General features: G+C 57.8%; 1 protein-coding gene across 1 annotated transcript in view; it reads right to left on the bottom strand.

Annotated features, from left to right (window-relative positions):
• ITPKB (inositol-trisphosphate 3-kinase B) overlaps nt 1-21,279 on the bottom strand; it is a 90,311-nt gene that overhangs the window by 68,778 nt on the left and 254 nt on the right. The window contains exon 2 of the mRNA XM_027046324.2: nt 17,982-20,093. Coding sequence (XP_026902125.1) covers nt 17,982-19,901 — 1,920 coding nt within the window. The 5' untranslated portion in view covers nt 19,902-20,093. The remainder of the gene's footprint in view (nt 1-17,981; nt 20,094-21,279) is intronic.

Below are 21,279 nucleotides of genomic sequence, written 5' to 3'. Positions count from 1 at the left end.
TCCCGATGGTCTAATTCTCTCTTTTCGTTCAACAGTCTCTCACTGAACTTGGCAACAGGCCATTCCCTGAAGCCAAGCTAGGAGGCCGTCAGAGACACGGCAGGGTGCCCATGCTCACACGGCCCAGGTACCCGCCTTGGACATCAGTACCATCCCCCAGGTCTTTCCAGTTCTTGTCCTGGACACGTGGTAGGACTCGATGCCCTGCCCCCTTCACATTAGGGGAGGACACCACACTTGCTTGGCCAACGAAGTATGAGCAGAAGTGACGCGTGCTACTGCTCTGAGCCAGAACGTCACTCGCCATAGTCTCGTTCTCTCTGCCGCGGCGACCGGCCACGCTCCGGAGAGTGGCTGTGCCATCGGCCTGGGGCTCAGAGTGAGGACACCACGCAGCAGAGCCCACGGCTGACCCAGACCGGGTGTGCAGGAGGCACAAGAAAGAAACCTTGGCGGTTTCACACTGCAGCTTGTGGGGCTGTTTGTTACGCCCTCAGAGCCTCACCCGTCCTGACTGATGCAAACCGGTGCTTGAAAACGTTCCATAGCTGCTGTGAACCTGCTTGCTGCTTGAAAGGAAGGAACGAGAAAATAGCAAGAGGGACGGAAGCAGAGGGTCCACAGCAAACTAACTATCTGTCTGTCATTCCTTAAATCTGCGTTGTCTTCTCACGCTCTCCTGCTTGTAGGCCTGTGTCCTTCTGTTCTGGAGATGGTTCCCTTTCTCTGCCTGGGTGAACTCCCTCAGACTGCCACCAAATCCCAGAGCACCGTCTCTGGGGGTTCTCCTCCCGACAACCTCTGCTTCCAGCAGGACTGTGGATGGACTCGCCCTCGGCGCACAAGGACACAGTAAGGCGGCACGTAGCGTCGGGAAGGCGGCTCGGAGGACAACCTCCAGGGCACCGACTTTCCCCCTGACGGAGCACATCCGTCAGACGCGCAGAACAGCTCCCCCCAAACCAAAACTTATCGGGCCCCAGACAGCAGGGGTGCCGCATCTGAGACACCCTTTTCCACAGCTCGAAGGCCTGGCTTCACGTCCTGAGGCTTCCGGGACTGTGATCTGGGGCACGGCACGTGACCCCTCGTTCAACGCGTAGCCGTAGCAAATACAGGCCCCAGCCGCTGCCACTTAACTAAGGTTCCCAGAAGGTAGGATCTACGCCTGACGTACACACAGGTCCCTACCTGTCAGCACAACGTGGATGCACTCAGCACCCAGTAAATGTCTGTGGGCTGTGTCAGGAAAGAGCGGACCCTTTCCGGAAACCACCAGTTTGTAAGTAGTGGACACAGCCCTCTGCCTGGTCCCCCAAGGACAGGGTCTGTGCGTGTAGCCGACCTTCGCGGGTTTGCGTGTTGGGTATCCTATCACTTCCAGTTGACCTCAAAGTACGAGCGCCGTTGCGGTAACTCAGTTAACCAGACTATTTCAGCAACGAGACCAACGCGCGGCACCCTGGAAGAAGGCGGGTTCACGGGAAAATAAATGTTACGACTGCGACGCTATCTGGAGGAGCGACTTGAAGCCGAATGAACCAGTCACCGATGGCCATAACACATTTTATTTATTCAACCTCAACCCGAGCACAGATAGCAAGTTTTAACTGGAACCAGGAATGTAACAAGAGGGTCCCCCCCCCTTTCCTCGCCTCTATTGAACAAGTTCAAACGGGAATCAAACCTACTGGTTTATTTTAAGTTTATTTATTTAATTTTGAAAGAGAGAGAGACGAGGAGGGGCAGAGAGAGAGAGGGGGAGAGAGAAGCCCAAGCAGGCTCCGCACCGTCGGTGCAGAGCCCTCCGCGGGGCTCGAACTCACGAACCGTGAGATCGTGACCTGGGCCGAAATCCAGAGGCGGGCGCTCGACCAACTGAGCCACCCAGGAGCCCACCCCCACCCCCCTCAAACGGAGGCTTTGAAAAAGTACCAAACCAGAAAAATATTCTGAACCAAACCGTCATGTGATTCAGCGACCTCTTTGATCTTGGGCCCCATCAAATGACGGCTGAGAGGGGCCGGAATATTCTAGTAGGGCCACAGGGACTGTGTGGAAAGCCTGCGATCGTCTACCCCCATGACACTATCTCTACTAGCCGGGCTCAGGGGACTCCTGTCAAAACGCTCTGTTCATTCTCCGAGAACCCCCTGAGCCACACAGAAAACAATCCCTTCTTTGTGGGAGACTGTTTGTACAAATTCACCAAAGGAGGTTTGGCAAATATTATACTTCATTCTACCGAGGAAGAAACAGTCACGCCTTTTCATTTCTTATGACTCACTGAAACAGACGAAGGATGCGTACTTCACACGCACTGTGAAGTCCCAGGTACATCACGAGGCGGAGAAACAAAAGTAAACACATTCTTAAGCGGAGGACATCCGCGGGACCTCACCCCATTAACACCCAAGGCCACTTTCTGCTGCCCCTCCTGGGACAGGAGGCAAGAGGCAAAAAACCATCAACAACGCTGCCCACCGGCCCGCCATGCGAGGTGCGACCTCGGTGCTGGTTTTCGAGAGAAACAAAGGACCCCGGTCACCACTGCTTCGAGCAGTTTTAAATTCTACACCCGCTTTTTCTTTTGTGTGTAATCAACACAAAAAGGGAAGCGTTTCTGGGACCTTCAGCACGACCCTGTTGCAAAACTAAACCCCAAAGCGCAGGCCGGGCTGAAGAGGTGCAAAGGGAAGCTGGCTGGGGGGCCTGCTCCTTAGCCGGGGTCCTCAGGGAGGCCCGGAGGGAGGCCCACTGAGGGGCCAAGGAGACAATCCGGGCTCGTGCCTTTGGTTTTCTCCTTATTTCCGAGCCCAACAATCAATAGACAACTTGCCTTAACTACAGCCAGCCCCCCCCCCCCCCACCTCGTAAGTCAGCCTCGATGGGATCCCGTGGCCACAGACGGGTGGGTGATGGTGTGGGTGGGGGCCACGACAGCGGGGAGGCTGCTCTGGGTCATGGTCACCACTCCATTTGGGAGTCAGAGAAGGTAGGGGCAGGACCAGACCTCAGGGGTGACCAAGTACCCTCCCTGGAGCGCAGAGAGGCACAGCCCCGCGATGGGACACACGGCGGGTGGGGGGACCAATGCACAAGGCTTTTGACACCCTGCCCGCATCTTCCAGCACCCCTGGGGAATGTTTTTTTAAAGCCAGATCGGGGGCGCCTGGGTGGCTCAGTGGGTTAAGCGTCCAACTTCGGCTCAGGTCACGATCTCACTGTCTGTGAGTTCAAGCCCCGTGTTGGGCTCTGTGCTGACGGCTCAGAGCCTGGAGCCTGCTTCGGAGTCTGTGTCCCCTCTCTCTCTTCTCCTCCCTGCCCGTGCTCCATCTCTCTCTCTCTCTCTCTCTCTCTCTCTCTGTGTCTCTCAAAAAATAAATAAACATTAAAAAAAAAATTTTAAGCCAGATCACTTCACCAGAAAGGATATACCGATGGCCAAGAAGCACATGAAAAGATGTTGAATGCCATGAGCCATTCGGGAAAAAGAGATTCGAACCGCAGTGAGCCAGCCCCGCACAGCTAGAGAGTGGCTAACGTAAAAAACAGTATCCACACCACAGGCTGGCAAGGATGCAGAAAAACCGGATCACTCACACACCGCTGGTGTGGTCACTCTGGAAGACAGCGTGGCAACTTCTCAAAAACCGACACGAGTGTGGGACTCCCCTAGGAGCCGGCACGGGCCCGGGGCGCTTCTCACAGACAAGGGAAAGCTCCCGGGCACACAGAAAAAACCTGTACTTGAGTGTTCACGGCAGCTTCCTTCATCACGGCCTAACGCTGCCCACGCAGATGTCCGCTTCCTCGAGGGACAGTGCCGAGGAGGCCCTCATCCTCGGGTGGAACGAACCCTCTCCCTTGACCGTGCGCGGTCTCCTAACTCAACCCAAGTCTGCAGGAGGCAGTGCGATACGATGCGTTCGATTCTGGCTTCGGCCCACCCGGGACGTCTGAAAACACAGACGCACGACAGGTTTCCACCCGTGTCACTGGGCAGGATCCGCAACGTCTGGGTGCCGCGCCCGACAGCCAGCGAGCCCCGGGACACGCGTGGACGTGATCTCCGAACGTGTGAAGGTGTCCCTGCAGGAGGCGGCGGGCTGGGTCCCTGGGGAGCAGGCCCGTCGGGGATGCGTTCCCCGTCCTCACAGTCCGGGGCTCACTGCCCGGCCCCGTGGGCGGCGGCGAGGGGCTCCGACTTCTCTGCTTCCCTCCTCACCGGGCCTGGGAGCTTCGACGCCGCGCTGGCAGCTCCCTTTTTGCTGCGGCTGTACCGACTGAGTCTGTGCGTTCGTACAAAGGCCCATTCGTTTCCAGGGGAAAGAATCCTCTCCCGGGTGCACCTCGGAGAGTCGAAAATTGATCTCGAACCAGACTGAAGCGTGACTCCAGGGCAAGTAGATGACAGACGACTCTTCGGCCCCCCACCCCGACCCCCAGATGATAGAGTACGTCCAAGGCACGGCGACCCGGATGCCCTCAACCATCTGTCTCCACGGCTTCTGCTCAGACCCCTTGGCCAGCAAACCCCTTTCTCACTGCCCTCAGTACAGCCAGCCCCCAGCCCCCTGAAGCCCAGGGCCCAGAACTGAAGCGAGCGCTCCCTGCGCACAGAGGACCACCTTCCTCCCAGGTGACACATCACGGACGGCCGTTTACGGGCTGTGCGTCTGGACGACAACCTCGTCCATCAGATCCTCATTCCGTTTGCTGTGGAAGAAGGAAAATACACACCTGGCAAAAGTTAAAACAAAGTCATTCAGAGAACGCGCCTGGCACACAACAGACAGGTCAGAAATCGTAGCTGCTTTTGTTTCATTATTGCTGTTTATTGTTTATTGCTATTGCTGCACCCCACGGTTAACTCGTGCTGAATTTTTAGTAACGTAACCCCCGGGGAATGTCAGAAGAAGCACTGATGAGCCAGGTCCTCTCCATCCTATCCTCCGTGCCCCTGCGTGTTCAAAACCTCTATTCAGGACTCACGTTCTCTTCTAGCATACCGGGTCGTGCGGTCACAGTGAACGGTTTCCTTTTTTTTTTTTAAGTTTATCATTTTTTTTTTTAACTTATTTTGAGAGAGAAGGCATGCACGCGATCGGGGGAGAAGCAGAGAGAGGGAGAGAGAGAGAATCCCCAGCAGGCTCCGTGCTGTCAGCGCAGAACCCGACGCGGGGCTCGAACTCACGAACCGTGAGATCCTGACCCGAGCTGAAACCAAGACTTGAGACGCGCAGGCCGACTGAGCCACCCGGGGCCCCGCACGGTGAACTGTTTTCTGAAGTTCTTGAAATCTTCTTTCCAAAGTTGGTGTCACATGTCCCCAAAGTACAGTGGGGGGCCAGGCTGACTGTCCCCAGTGATGCGCCATCTGGGACGCTCAGGTCCCTTCCCATCGACCCCAGGGCTCCCGGCCGCTGCAGCTCCTGGGTGACACTCTCCTGGGGATGTGGTATCTGAGGCCCGTGGCTGAAAATGGGAAACCCAGGCTAGGCTAGAAGGGACGCCACGGAGAGCCTCGGGACCTGGAGGACGGTGTTCAGCTTCTCCGTGCGGACCGGCCGCCTTCTCTCCCCAGGGAGCAGGATGATTTTTGAATGTATAGTGTGATACCGCAAGGCAAACAGTGTCCCAGACGCTGCTCCTATGGCTTTGGCCTGGGCTCGAAATTAATTACGGCGCTGTGTGTATTTCCAGACTGGGGCAAAATAAGGCAGCCTCTGTCCAGCTCGGCCTCTCACACCGCCCCTGAGGTCAAGGCTGCCACAACTAACGAGCTCTTTTAGTGGTTTCGTTCCTCCCAGACGCCAGCCTCTGGGTCCCTGCAAAGGGCAGGAGTCTGGGGCTCGGGGAAGACGTACCCCCAGGCCGGGCCGGGGACACATCTCTCCGGAAAGGGGCACGGCCCACAAACGTCAGGCGAAGGAGCCGACCGTTCAGGGCCTGGACACTCCGCCCAGAGGTCTTGCCGCCGTCCTGGGACACACGTGGGCTCATGTGGACCAGCTGCAGGCAGGAAAGGTGGGGAGCCTGAGGGTTAAGGCAGCAGGCCACCCACCCCACTTTACAGCCAGGAGGAAAGGAGGGTTTCTACACCCGTGTTAAAGGGGTGGTGATGCAGACGCCAGGATTCGGCAGGCGGGGGCCCGGGGCTATGCCGACGTCAGCCCTGGTGGGGACCGGTCACCCCACAGCTCCAGCTCCTGCCGGCGTCTGCACAGGGTCCCACGGGCCTTGCTGGGGCTCCGACGCTCACCATCCACCTGACCGGGTCTTCCCTTCACACCCCCGGCGACCACCCCGGCCCTGAGGAACAGTCCAGCAGCCAGGTCTGGACAATGGCAAAGAGCAGCCATGCGACCAGGAGGTGCTGGGAAGGCTCCCCTCTGCTCGCGTCGGAGGAGGAGCTGGGGGGAGGGGAGGGCGTGCGAAGCGGCCCACGGAGACCCCCCAGCCTGGTCCCCAAGGCCTCCGTGGGGCCTGCAGTGAAAGCAAGCATCTCTTGAAGAGGAGAAAGAGCCTGCTTTAGTAAGCATGCGCCCAGCCCACCAGCAGCTAGGGCCCAGGGAAGGCCAATGAAGTCACACATCCGAGACGTCCCTGGTCCCAGATGATCCCCAGCTAGATAAAGTGGTGGGGTTTCTTAGATACACGTATGTACCCCTCCTGTCTCCCGTGAGCCGCGCTGAGCAAGCAGGGCAGCAGGGGGGAGGGGTGAGAAGGGATGGGGCCTTCCACCCCTCTGCCTGGATGACCCGGGCCGGTTTCCACCTCCAAAACATTATGAGGGACTGGTCTCAGGTGAGTAACCAGACACCCCCTGGCCGGCAGCTGAATACAACGCATTGTTTTTGACACTTCAGGGCTGTGCCCTGGTACCAGAGTGAGGCCCTCTTCTGCAACAGAGAAACCTCTTTGAGAAAGTCAGTCCTCCCCTGGTTTGTCATCCTGGGCCACGAGCTGCACTTGGCATGGGGACCTCTCCCCACGCCCGTCCTGGGCTGCACGGCCCACTTCGTCTCCCCAGTGGCCCAGGAGGGCGAGACGAGGAAACCGAGGCACAGAGGAGTGAAGTCCCCGCAAGGGACAGACTCCGGGACAGAATGTGGGTGCGAATTCGGGCCCGAAGGCCTGAGCCCCCACTCTCCAGCGCCCGTCTTACTTCCGTGCTCCCCGGGAGCAGCACAGCCCCTCCTCCAAAGCCCCTGTGCCTCCTTCCAGGGGAAGAAGGGTCCCTCGGGAACCCGCTTCTCACCCAAGCAGACAACGATGACCAGGGACCCCACGGCCACGTCCAAGGCACGTGGTGGTTACTGTCTGCTGTGCATTTCGAGAGCACGAGCCGCTCCAGACCCGGTACAAGGCACCGCAAAATGTACGAGGCCTCACCTAAGGCCCACGACCTGAAGGCGGAGTTATCAGTCCCATTTGACAGATGTTGAAACGGAGGGGCAGAAAGGAAAAGGAGGGGCGCCTGGGTGGCTCAGCCGGTTGAGCTTCATGATCTCGCGGTCTGTGAGTTCGAGGCCCGCGTCGGGCTCTGTGCTGACAGCTGGGAGCCCCGAGGCTGCTTTGTATTCCGTGTCTCCCTCTCTCCACGCCCCCCGCCCCCGCCCCGCTGCCCCAGGGCCCTTACTCAGCAAACACTTACTGAACAGAAGTCCATCCCAGCTTTCCTGACCATGTTCCTCTGGTCAACCGGGGTGGGGGTGGGGGGGGGATCTCCCGAGGCCCCGTTTTGGCCTCTCGGGAGCACATTTACATGCACCGCTCACTCACGGCATCTTTTATCAGCTGACCGTCAATCTGCATGGAGCCCGGTGCGTGGCATTAAGGCGAGGGGAGGGGTGCAGGGGACGAGCTGTGCTGCCCCCTTTCTTTCCAGCCTCCTGGAGCCTTCGGATCCAGAACAGTCCCTCTGGCTTGGCCACCTCTAGCAGAAGAAGCAACCTCAAGGCCTCACCCAGACTCCCTTCCCAGGGGCCAGTGCCCAAATTCAGTCCCGCGTCAGCCTGTTTGTTGTTCTACAACACGCACTGGGGCTGCCTGTGTTTCGCCCGCCAACTCGTTACTTATTAGCTCCCGTCTAAGGAGCATGCTTGTCCTCACAGCCACACAACCTGCTCTTGAGTTTCGCAAATCTCAAGTATGTCTGTTGGCATCAGCTCTGCCTTCAGAGGGCAGATGTCCAAGGACGGGCATCAGTTAAGACGTTGTCTTCCGCACAGGTATCTGCAGACACGGCCGGCAGGTACACGCCAGCTGTCTGGGCAGCCACTGGGCCGCAACGTCCGCCCGTCACCGTGGGTGGCCACCAGATGGGAGGTCCAGCTCTGTGCCGAGGTTTCCGGGTCCAGCCCCGGGCCCAGACACGCTTAGGAAGTGCCCAGTTGATAGCTGCTGCATGTAACGTCCGCTCTAAACATTCAAGACCTTGCTGGATTCTCCTCTTGCACTGCGCGGGACCCAGGAGAGAAAATCACGACGTGGTATTGGAAAAATCAATGCTCCCATTAGATATCCTCAAACCCTAGACGGAGCACGGTCTCCTTCTCAATTATTCACGAGCCCACAGGCCTGTTCCAGGAACACCGGACCCCTGCCTCGTGGCCCCCTCCTTGCCCTTCGCAGCTGCCCAAATGTCCATCACATCTGCTTCCCGACCTATGCACAGAGGCAGCAAAGCACAGGGCAGGAAGCTTCGTCCACGGTCCACACAGGCCGAGGGAGGGGGTGGCTCAGGCAGGGGGCGGCTGTACTGACAGCAGGATGTGGACCCCAGAATCGCCTACTCAGGGCATGATCTCGCAGTTTGTGAGTTCGAGCCCCACGTCGGGCTGTGTGCTGATTGCTCACAGCCTAGAGCCCGCTTCGGATTCTACCTCTCTCTACCCCTCCCCTGCTCACGCTCTGTGTCTCTCTGTCTCTCAATAATAAATAAATGTTTAAAAAAAATAAAAAAAAAAACTAGTTTAGGCAGGAAAGACTCACACTCTCTCAAAAGGACTCTACAGACGCGATCTCACTAGAGACTCACAAAGACCACACAAAGTAGAAAGGCTTTATCAATATACCCATTTCACAGATGAGGATCCCACGGCCCAAAGATGCCAGGTGCGGATCTGAGAGGCACTGGCCTTTCCAGCACACTGCACTCTGGGAGTGCGCCCAGCAGAGTCCCCAGAGGACTCCTAAATGACTTGAAACTAGCAAGATGCTCCGTGCTAATGAGTCCTTAATGCTGGAGCCACAGTGATGATGGCCGGGCGACAGGGCAGGGCGAAGAGGTTTCCAAGAACCTCATTTAGACTCAAATATCCACTACGAGGCGTGTGAAATGCCCCCCGCCCCGCCCCCCCCCCCATTAGCCGATTCTGCATCTATAAGGATTTTTCAGCACTTTCTCAGACCCAGACAGTGTCTCCCAACCTCCCAGCTTGAACACTCAGCAACCTGGAATTTGCCACCCCTACAAAACGTCCCAGCCATTTCTTACACTACTGGCTGCGGCTGGATTTTCCACTTGACATTGTTAAGAGATTCAGCTGTTTATGTCATTGTCATACACAGGCCTTTTCAGTTTCCTGCTGCTAGATTCAGGTTAGATAAGGATGACAGAAGTGATACACTCCCAAGTTCGCCTCGACACCCCAGCCGGTACGAGCTCCCCGGAGTGGAGAGGCGAACCGTATTATGTATCACATCTACCCTTCAGGTCCCTCACTTGTAAAAAGCAGTACGCACCCCTGCACCGCGGGGGACTAGACACACACCAGCTCCTATATTAACTCTGGAAGCAGCCCTCGCAGGAGATTATGCAGAATCATACACTTTATGACCCAGTCATCAATTGCCATAGAGAAGAGGAAAACAAATTGAGCTGAGCCTGGAAAGAATGTCAGGGAAATTGGAAAAACACGTGCTGGAAACGGCCTGGGGGCGCAGTGACCTCCCCTGTAACCACCCAGGCCCCGCCAGCTTGCCAGCATACCAAGAGAGATTGCAGACTGAGCTGGTGGATGGCCCGTCCCCAAATCCCTCCGTCCCGCGGAGTCAAGCCTGGTAATATACAACCTATTACAGCTTCTGGCAAAACAGTCCAGTTTATTCGTTCTGATTACATGGGGGGGGGGGGGGGCGGGACGCAGAGGCCCCTTGAGCTGGGTGTCTGTGCTCTCAGTGCTCTAAAAGCCCAAGGCCAAAGTCCCTCATTCCTGCCCTCGGATGCGCTTTGTGACCGGGGTCAAGAAAGGGTTCCTACGGGGAGAGCCCGGCGGCGGGGGGGAGCCTCGGCCGGCATCAGCACCTTCTGAGTTAGGCAAACCCGAATCGAATCGTTACCACAAAAGTGCAAAATGCTGGATTCACAGGATGAACCGTGAACTTCATGAGGGAGGATCTTCTTTAGATGAAAAGTCACCACCACCCCCCTGCCCCGCCTCAAGGTGGAGTGAGAATTTTTCCTGCTTATTCCGAGGTGGGGAGTAAAAACGTATCCCCCCAATGACATTATACGTGAATATGAACGGCAGAGACAGTCTGCTCGCTTACCGGCTGTATGAAGCTCCCGCTTTTTGGTTAACTCGTAAAACTGAGCCAGTTTGGTGCAAAAGAGAAGTAAAAATTCCTGGGGGGGGGGGGGGGCGGGGAGGGAGTATTGACTGCAGCCGCCTGCAAAGTTACCTTCCATTGAATGGGTTTCCATTAAGTGATAACAAGTCAATAAAATGCCCAAGTAAAGCTCAACGGAGGGGAAAGATCTGATTTCTAACAGGGAATTCTTAACGCAGTTGTTGAGAAACACGCAGGACCAGTTAGTCAAAGCCGGCGTGTTGACTTAGCCCAAGCCACTCCTCACCAGAGAAAGCCTGCAAGGTCCCGCCAGCACATCAGCGTGGTCGCCCCGTACGCACTCTGCCCCAAGGGTCTCCTGGACGCCCCGTCCCAACGGAATCCCATCCCCGAGACCACACAAAAGGAAACCACTCTAGGAAAACGGCGACAGAAGGGCCGGCCGGCCTTGCTCTCGACGTCCCGTGACCACCGCTGCACGAAACGCCTGTGTTTCCACGACGGCCTGCGAACTGTGGTCTCTGAGAAATTCATTTCATCCCAGCCCTTGTGGCGGAGGGAGATTCACCACATGGAAACGCCATCCCAGGATTGCCACAGGGCATTTCTTGCAAGGGGCCCAAGGAATTTCCCAGATGCGGCCCCGATACTCAGAATGTCTCCCGATCCCACCTCGACTGACACCGCTGGAGCCTCTCCTGCGAGCCAGGCGCGGCGCTAGGCACTCTCACAAACCCACCTTCACTCAGCTCGCAGCAGGCTGGGGGGTCACCCCTGCTCTTGCCATGTTCCGCAGGGCCAGGGGCACACTGGGATCTCACCAAGTCGCCTACACCCCAGTCGGGCACCCTGAACCGTGTGGCCGTAAGGTCACAGAAGGAGTGAGCTGGTCTTCATTGTTCTTTTTCCCCTTTCATCGTTCTCCATCTTCTAGAAGATTCTATATTTCCTTCATGCGCAGGTAACGCAGCAGAGATACTGTCTCTCATTCATTCATTCATTCATTCCCCCAACCGTTTCACAAAGGTTTTGAAAACATGCACTGTATTTAAAGCAAAGGAGGATCTCCCAGGGGGAGTAAGGAGCTTATCCACTAGCCACGTTTTTAAAGCAAAAAGAAGAATGTAAAGGTGGGTCTGGCCACTGTACTGAATATTCTTCGGCTTTGCTGTTCTCACCGGTAAAATGTGGGTATTGGAGGAATCGAGCTCTAGGATTTATATCATGCTAACTACATATGCTATAGTAAAGCTCTTCTTATTTTTTTTTAATGTTTATTTATTTTTGAGAGAGAGACAGAGCGCGAGCAGGGGAAGGGCAGAGAGAGCCGGAGACACAGAATCCGAAGCAGGCTCCAGGCTCTGAGCTGTCAGCACAGAGCCCGATGCGGGGCTCGAACTCATGAGCTGTGAGAGCATGACCTGAGCCACAATCAAGAGTCGGACGCTTAACCGATGGAGCCACCCAGGCGCCCCAGTGTGGTTGCTAGTTTTTTAATATCAAGAACAGAGGCTCAACATCCTCATGAGATCAAACACATTCAGGGTGCCTTCCAGCCACGGAGACCCGCACCGTCTTTAAAATAATAGCTCCCTCCTGGAAAAATGAACCACCAGATGTCTGGCAGGACCACAGTGAGACTTAGGCTGGTGGCAGAACCCCCGAAAGCTGACTGTGACTGCAGGGTCACGGGACCAGGACAGCAGGTTCCTCCAGACCTCCACGGTGGCCTCCACGGCCAGGTGCGCTGGACCCGCCGGTCGGAGGGAGCGCCACAATGCTGGGTGTTCCTGCTCCAGGTGTTGAGACCGCCTATAGCGCCAATGACCTCGAGTCACGAAGCTCACAGCATGCCGGCCGTCACAGGAAGGGCGCACGGTCTCGGGAGAATCGGACATACAAAATCCCAAACATCCACATGTTAAAATGGCAGTCGGGCAGGTGCCTGGGCGGCTCAGTCAGTGAAGCGTCCGACTCTTGATTTCGGCTCAGGTCATGATCTCACGGTTCGTGAGTTCGAGCCCCGCATGGGGCTCTGCGCCGACAGTGCGGAGCCTGCTTGGGATTCTCTCTCTCCCCCTGTCTGCCCCTCCCCCCATCGCACACGTACACACTCTCTCTCTCTCTCTCGCTCACTCTCAAAATAAATATGCTTTACAAAAATGGCAGTTGGCCCTCTAAATGGCTTTTCATATTATGAAAGAGTCCACATTTGCGTTTGGTTTGATTTCCGAAACAGTGTGCTCCCAGATTTGTGAAAAAGCCATCTTTTCCATTGTCAATTCTACCTGTTCAGGAGAAAAAAAACATCACTGCAAATCATGGATGTGAGGGCCTGGAGTGCAGAACTTCGTTGCCCCTCAAAACCCGTAGCACTTTCCATGCTGGAGGTGCGACGACTACACCACGCAGGACGTCCCGAATTAATCCCGAGTCACCGGCGGAGGACCTGAAAGTCTTTTCTACCAAGATAGAAAATTCTTCCCATTAAGTACTTTCACATTCTGCCTTCGGGTAAGTGAGTCGCAACCCGGCAGAATAGAATAAGCCTCGGCAATGTCACCAATCCTCCTAGGAGCTCGCACAGAACTACATCGAATCTGTAACTACACTTGGCAGGCGTGTGCCAACAAAAATCAGAAAAGTGACGGCAGCGCGTAAAGAACAAAAGTTCTGGAAATGATTCACGGGACACCTGAAAGGCCTTTCTCTAAAAGCAGCAACTGACTAGTGTAATACGTTTTTCTTGTCAAACCTGAAGGCCAAGTACGGCTTGAGCTGCGTTTCTGCAACGCCTCACCGTTCGGCTCGCTTTTTCTCCATACCTCGTCGCCTCTGGTAACACGATCGTCGGAAGGGATGTTCTGGCTCTGTGCAGTCCAAGTCTGTTTCCAAACTTAAATATCTGCGGGAGTCAAAGCCCTCAGATAACAGAATGTCTCTTTGACTTCTCAGGTTCACGTTCTGGCCTCCGATCAGAACCGCCTCTAAATAGCAGTCTGATTATTAATGAGAATCTTGGGTATGGTACTGACGACGTTTGACGCTTTTTCAATGCGATATTACAAAGAACCAGTCTTCCGGTAAAGAGAGGAAGAGGGGCGGATCAACTGATGGGTCTTCAGCAAAAGCACGAAATTAAACATGCCCGGTTTGGGCCTCGGCATCCGCATTCTTCGCCTACTCCAGGTTTGATGCAAAAGTCTAGAATTATATCGTCACAGAGACAGCCCTAGACGGAGATCGAGTATCTCCACGAGAGCATCTTCACACAATACGTACATTTCAAAAGGAGGAAACTGAGTCAGGGAGGTGGACCTTGGGCCTCCTTCTCTGTCTGAGTCTCGGTTTCCTCATCCCTAAACAGATCAGGCTAACACCTGAGCCTTACATAAATGACTCGGGGTGCTGAGGCCTCACCAGAAAGATCTTCCCCGAGAGAAAAAAGGGGGGCCCCATCTCCAGAAAATAGCGCATGCAGCCTGGACCCCGAACCCCACAGATCTGAGCCTTCAGTATACTCATCCAGAAAAGAATTTTCTCTCTAAGAGTACTCACCATTAGATTGATTTTTTTCTAAGTACCCCTGGAAACGTTTCTAAATTTTAACTTGACTTACCCAAAATAAAGGTTTTACATTTTTCAAAACCACATAAAACCATTTTAAACTGTTTGAATTTTTACCGCATGTCAGAGTTAGTTTTTCACTAAAACAAAAACAAAAACACAGAACTACTCAATATTAAAAAAGAAAAAGAAAAAGAAACAAATTTCCAGTGGCCCTTAAAAAACAATAAGCACAAAGAAGGCAAGGATTTTGGAAGGATTTTAGAAGATACTTCTTTATGTATTCCCCGGGTCCGTAGCCAGTGTTTTGGTTTGTTTCAGGCACACGTCACTGATACTACAATTTTGGAATAAATCAATAAAATCCACTTTTTAAAGTCAGTCGCGTGCATGTTTTTTTTTTTTTAATTTTTAAAAAATCTTTGTTGATTTTTGAGAGAGAGACAGAGTGTGAGCCGGGGAGGAGCAGAGAGAGAGGGAGACACAGAATCAGAAGCAGGCTCCAGGCCCCGAGCTGTCAGCACAGAGCCTGACGCGGGGCTCGAACCCACAAACCGTGAGATCATGACCTGAGCCGAAGTTGGATGCTCAACCGCCTGAGCCACCCAGGCGCCCCAAGCTGGATGCATATTTTAACGTACCCTTTAAGCCTGGCGTTTCAATGGCCCAGATACTTTTAATGGAAAGACAGAGGAAGGTAAGGAACTGCTGATTAATTTGTAGTCGTCTCACAGGACAAAAGCAAGGACACCATCCTTGCTGGTGCAATTCGCTTCCCTTCAGATGGCAGAGAACAGTAGTGGGGATGGGCCTGAATGCAAGCCCTCGGAACATGAGGCAGGCGATGCTGTCACTTCTGAGCACATTTCAAGCCTCTGATCTTTCACGAACAGACAGGCAGGTGCAAAACCTTGGAACCTTCCAGGGCAGGGGCAGGCACCTGTCAGACTCATCAGAAGGAAAGCCCACACTGCAGGAAAGGCCTGAGGCACTCTGCACGTTTCTGAGGATGTCTGTGCAGCTCCCACCCCCGGAAGCAAAGGAGAGACCGGCCTGCTGCCCACATTCCCTTCCAGTAAAAAGGCCCCTGCCATCGTGCGTCATCTGAATGGCCAGGCAACTTTCAGAGCGCGTTTCCAAACAACCTGCTCTTCACTTTGTTTTGAACCACAGGGAGGGCCCATGGATTTCGTGCACTGGCCCCAGGGTGGCGGGAGACCCAGCGGGAGCTAACAAAGTCACCAGCTTCAGCATCCCCCCCCCGCCACCGCCCGCACAGCGTCACAAACCCACTCCTCCGCACGAGTAAGGCACCTGCTGCTCCAGGCAGAAAAGGCTTCACTCCGGGGAGAGGCAGAGCAGCATAAAACATTCTCAGTGTGGGTCCGAGGGCCAGGCTGAACGTGCAATTTCAAGCCTGTGTGTACGGGTGGGTGTGAGCAAGCAGGTGTGAGGGTGTGTGAGAGGGTGAACATGAGAGGGCAAGGGTGAGCATGCGTGGGTGTGAGCAGGGGTGAGTGTGAACGTGCGAGGGTGTGTGCACCGGTGGGGCAGGGCAGCCCTACAGACAGGAGCGGCGGAGCCGGGAGGGGAGAGAGGACCCCGGTCCTTGGCCCCTCAGAAGACGGCGACACCCAGGTTTCCCCCGCAAAGCCCTGAGGGCCCCGCCAGAAGGCCCAGCCCATCAAGCCGTCTGGCCTCCCGTGGACAAAATATCAATCTCGGATAATCAAGTGATGTTTGACCCAAGAAGGTGTTTTGGGGCCCCAGATGAGGCTCCACCAAAAATCTGTACAAGAGAAAGAAAACTTGGCTTAGCGCGCAAGCACTCAACCAGAAGCTGAAAAGTCCCTAGGATCCCATAATTTCCAGTTGGTTACCCGCCCTGCCCCCTCCCCCACGCACGCCCCGTCGGCCTCACGTGACTCAGAGTGAAGCCGGCAGGGGATTTTTCCCTGGCTCCGCTCCGGGGGTGTCCGAAAACCTTGCAGAGGTGGGAGGCAGGCTGGCCCACCCAACCCTAACCCACCCGCAGGCCTCACTCCCGCCTCTGGACCTGTGAGCTCACGCAACGCCACTCAAACGTCCGCTCCCTCGGTTGGCAAATGAACAAAAAGAGTCAGCACCTGTCGTGCCTCATCTCGCCTTTAACTCGCTTCCCGGACGAGAGTCCTCCGCAGACACTGGGACACGGAGGCTGTTTTGAGAACTAGCCAACAGGAGCCGCTAATCCATCACGAGAGAGGCCGAATGCAAGGCTGGAGAAGAAGTCGAAGCAGCTCTGGCCGTGCGGGGTTGGGGGGCGGGGTGGGGGTTGAAAAGCAAATGGCAAAAGAGCCGAGGACCGTCTCTCCTCCACCAGGCCTGCGACCGTGGGCAGGAAGGCAGAGAAATGCGAACTGCGCCCGCAGTGAGAGGCAGTCCCTTCACCCGCCTGTCTCGCTCCTTCCAGGCACACCATGCCTCCTCCAAGATGGTATGCATGTGTCCCGTGCCCGCAGCCCCGTCCCACCACAAAACGCCAGGCTGATCGGGGCCAGACTTTGCACAGACATTTGCCCCCGCCTCATCAGCAGAAAGCGGAGCTTCAAGAAAAGAAATGCCCACAACTGTGATTTCTCCAGGGGGAGTCACAGAGGAACTGCGTTAAGGTCCAAAATGCCTTAGAGAAGGACGCGAGGTGCAAACCCACGGTTCTCGGTGGCTGTGGCTGAAGTGAACTGCGGTACAATGAACGGTCCATGCTATTTAAAATGAAATCAGAAAGCTACCTGCTACAAGAAAATGCAGACTTCCTTCCCCCCCCCCCCCCCACCCCGGGGTTGCACAAGACCTAGGAAATTCCCCATACTCTGGAAAAGCTAAGAGAAAGTCCAGACCTTTTCAGAAGTGCTAGCGTCGACTCTTAACGTCTTCCGTGAGATGCTCTGATCCTAAGAGTGAAAACAGCCTAGGCCTGAGATTGACTATGTTATAGAAATAAAACTCCCGTCTGTCCACCGCCACAGCCAGAACAGGATGTCAGTATGATGAAACGCAGTTGAAAACGGATCTGAAATGCACCTACACCAGCCACCAGGCACATCTATTAGGAGTTATCAACCCCAGAGGTAACACCCAGTGCCTGTCTCGGGCAGTTCAACCGAACATAACATTCTGGTATTTTAAAAACTGTCTGCTTAGCGCAAAGCATGGTTTTGTTTTTAATTCACACACCAAACCTGTATCTCAGTTACACTGGTCCCACAAACACTGCAGTGTCCTGACTTTGCTACCTGAGGCTAGGTCGTTCTGCACCCAACAGACCGGTCACAAGCACACCCACAGCTTTCGGGGCCCCAGCAGAGAATCCCATCGCTCATTTGCCTTGGCCTGTCCCTAGAAGCTGGGTTAATTCCATGACCTGCTCAGTCTCCCTCCGCCTAAAGGTATCGCAGAATTAAGTGTTTCACCTCATCAGACGAAAAAGCTAGTCAGCAGCTCTGTTTATGATCTTTGGGGATTAATCAGGAAGTTTTTGGTAATACTCATGAATATTATCTCCCCAAGAAGTGAATGGTGACCTACCAGAGAGGCACGTTAAAAAATTGTTTTTTAACACGTACGTGGAAATAGTGATCGAAGTGACTCGATTCACTGTCCAAGCTGCAAAGTGCACAGTCAGTGCCTAGCACTCCCCACCCCCCCGCCCCCCTGCAAATGCACCTGCAGAGGATTGTAAGTTGTGACTGCCCCAGGGCATGGATCAAGAGTCTCCAAGAGAGACTCAGTAGAAAGGAAGAAAAACAGGGGGGTAAAAACTAGTTAAAGAAAAATCTCTGAACAAGACTTACCACTCTGGGCTTCTGCTGGTCCAGGGTATGCAGGAAGGCGGAGTTGGGGTCCAGGCAGCGCTCAGGGTCACTGGAGATGTCCTCCTCCGAGTCCTCATAGGAAGAGGAGAAGCCAGTGGAGGAGGCAGACGAAGAGGACAGTTTCCTCAGGGGCAAGGTGCTCCGGGGACTTCCCTGCACCTCCTCCACGGTCTGGTCCTCCTGGGCACCCATGTCGGTAATGATGACGGCAGGTATATTGCTGGGGCTGCGGGCCTCTCTCGGGGAGGGCTTGTCCTTCGGATCCGGGGACAGCAGCTCTGGGCTGGGATGGGCGTCTCCATCAGGCGGCTGGCTTCCCCAAGTCCCCTGTGGCTGTATTCCTGTGCCACACGTCCAGGCCCGGGCTTCCTCCATGGGGCCCAGCCAAGCCCTGGAGCTCCCAGGCTGCACACCCACCCTGTCTCCAGGAAGGCACTGAGGTTTCTTCAGATCTTTCGCGGATGTCCAGCAGGGCAAAGGCTCCAGCATCACGCCCCAGGGAATTCCTGCCTCCTCCTCCCGGGTCACTGGCTGGGCTGAGCGGCTGCCCCCAAGCAGGCCGGGCGTCAGAGACCCTTCATCCACTCCGCTGGAGCGCCACCGAGGCTCCCTGACCACCGGGGCCCCACCCTGGGTCGCCGCAGGGCCTACTGAACCCAGGTCTGGAGATGGCTTGACCCGGCTCGGGGATTCAGAAAGCTCCGAGCTTTGCGCGTTCACAGTCCTGTCCTCCGGCCTTCGGGGTTCAGGCGCCCCGGAGCCCCGCACGCCGCCACCGGGTGGATCTCCGTCCTCCACCTTCCCAGGGGGCTCTGGGCTGCAGGGCCCACCCCTCTCTGGGGCTGGGCTCTTCTCTCCGCTCAGAGGCTGCCCGAGACATTGGGCCAGAGACCCCCGGGGGCGCACACCCCCAAGCTCGCGGGGCCTCTCAGCCGGCTCAGTGAGGCCAGGGTCGTGTGGCTGGTGGGGCCCACTGGATGTGGTTCTCACTGCCACTTCTGTGGACGTCACCACGTTCACGCGGATCAGCCCCGCCGGGGGAACTTGGCTGCTGCGCGCTCCCAAAGGCGGAGAGACCCTCTGGTCAGTTTGCATAGCTCTGGGTGAGCCACAGTGGGGTCTGGCAGGGATCCCCTTCTCCACCGCAGAAGCCGCTGGGCCCTGAGCCCCTGATCCTGGGGGGACGGCCAGGCCGGGGAAGGGCGCCACCCCCTCCTCGCCCTCGGAGAGGCACTGGCCCGGCGCCCTTCCTCTCCGGCCGGAGCCGGCCTCCGCTGTCTCTGGACATTGCTCCCCCAACGACTTTGTCCTCCGTTCCTCGCTCTGAGCCGGCACCCTTCCCGGGGGCTGGCTGCTGCTGCGGAAGGGGCACGGCGAAGGCGAGCGAGCCCTGCCCAAACGCGGGCTGCGGGGCGCTTGAGCGGCGGAGCTCTGCGCCTGGATGTGCGCCTCGAACAGGCCCACTTTCTGGTTCACCTGCACGTTCTGCAACTCGCGCTGCAGGATTCGCGGCTTCCTCTTGGCCTCCTCCGGCCCGGGAGGGGAGAGGGAGCCGGCGCTCACCACCTGCCGCCCGTCCCCTCTGGGGCGGCCCGCCCAACTCGGGCTGCCCACGCCGCCGCCGCCGCCGCCACCGCCACCGCCGCCGCCGCCGCTCAGCCTGCGCCGGCCGCCCCGCCAGCCCCCGGGGCTCCCGGGCTCATCGGGCGACAGCGGCTCGGCTGGGGGGAAGAGGAAGGAGGCGCCTCTCCCGGGGCTGAAGACGCTGCCGGGGCTCAGCGCCGCCCTACCCGGCGGCGGGGGCGTCTCGCTGCTGCTGGGCCCGGGGCCGCCGCTCTTCACCTGGTCGGCGCTATTCATGATCACCAGGCTGTTGAGTGCATAGCAGTACACAGCCATAGTACTGGGGCCGCCGCGGCTCCGGCCCGGGCTCCGCCGCCGGCGCCTCCTCCTCGCGCGGCCCCCGGCTCAGCCCCGCAGGCCCGGCGGCCGCGGCTCGGCACGCGCAGGCGGGGGCATGGCCCGGGCTGCGGGCGGGGGGCAACACCGAGGGCTCAGCCCCCGCCCAGAGCTCCATACACGACCGCGCCGCTGTGGAGACACAAGGAAGAGAGTCAGGACCCCGGAGGGCAGAGGCCGGGGGATGGGGAGGGGGGTCGCGATCGCCACCGCGGAAGCCCAGTCTGTCGGGGATGGGGTGCCACCGGACGTGTCAGCTCCCGGGAGTGCGCGGCGCGGCGCGGACTAGAGCCCGGCCGCGGGCGTGGGTCTCCCGAGGGCGCTTCCACCCCTCCCCCACCCCCCCCCCCCCAGGCTGCGACGCGCTCGGGGGTCGCTACAAATTCCACCTTCTAAGATTCCCCCCCGGAGCCACGCGGACGGGCGGCCACTGGGTCCCCAAGTGAGCTGCGAGCGGGGCGCGGCTGGCTCGGATCTCCCCGAGGGTGCGGACGCCCCATCCGCGTCCGCGGGGCTCCTCGCCCCCAGCAAACGCGGCTCAGGTCGGGTGGAAGGGAAGCCCGCCCCTGGGCTGCAGCCTCCGCCGCTCCACCCTCTCTGGCCTCGGGGACCCGCTCGGGAGGGAACCTGCCTCCCCAGCCGCTACCTGCTCGGGGCTCGGGGTGGGGGTGGGGGGAACTCCCGCGCGCCGGCCGCTCGCCTCCCGGACCCCGGGCTTGGAGCCGGATCCCTCGGCCTACGAAGGCCCGGGCGCGCGGCGGGGCCGCAGCCGAGGCATTTTCCAGCACCGGCCTTGTCGCCGGTCCCCCAAACAAGTGTGTTTTGTGAGTGTGGGCGCGCCTGCGCGCGCCCGGGGCCGAGGCGCTGCCGGTCCCCTGTACCGGAACCACTACTCGCTGCCCCCTGTCGTCGCCCCCTGCGGAGGGGTGTGTGTGTGTGTGTGTGTGTGTGTGTGTGCAGCCCTCCGCACGCCCTGTGCCGCAGGACGCGGCTACCTCTGCGGCTCCGGGACCCGCGCCCACTCGGAGGAACCCCGGGGCCCGCGCGCCTGCAGCCCGGAGGGAGCCCCGGCTCCGCTCCCCACGCCGCGCCGCGCGGCCGAGGGCCGGGCTCGTCCGCATCCTGGGCAGCCGCGCCCGGCGCCGGCCCAGCGGCCCGGCCGCCCAGTGCCGAGGACGCCCCGAGCGCGCGGGGAGGGCGGCGAGGAGCCAAGCGGCCCGGAAGGCGAGCGCGAGACACGGCCCGACCCCGTCCCGCCTCCCCTGCCCGCGCCCCTGCCCCTGCCCCTGCCCCCGCCGCCCTCCCAGTCGGCGCCCCC

The sequence above is a fragment of the Acinonyx jubatus genome, chromosome E4 (assembly GCF_027475565.1).
Source record: "Acinonyx jubatus isolate Ajub_Pintada_27869175 chromosome E4, VMU_Ajub_asm_v1.0, whole genome shotgun sequence".
NCBI lineage: Eukaryota > Metazoa > Chordata > Mammalia > Carnivora > Felidae > Acinonyx > Acinonyx jubatus.
Note: the sequence above shows the minus strand (reverse complement) of the source record. Positions and strands in the feature narration are given on the sequence as shown.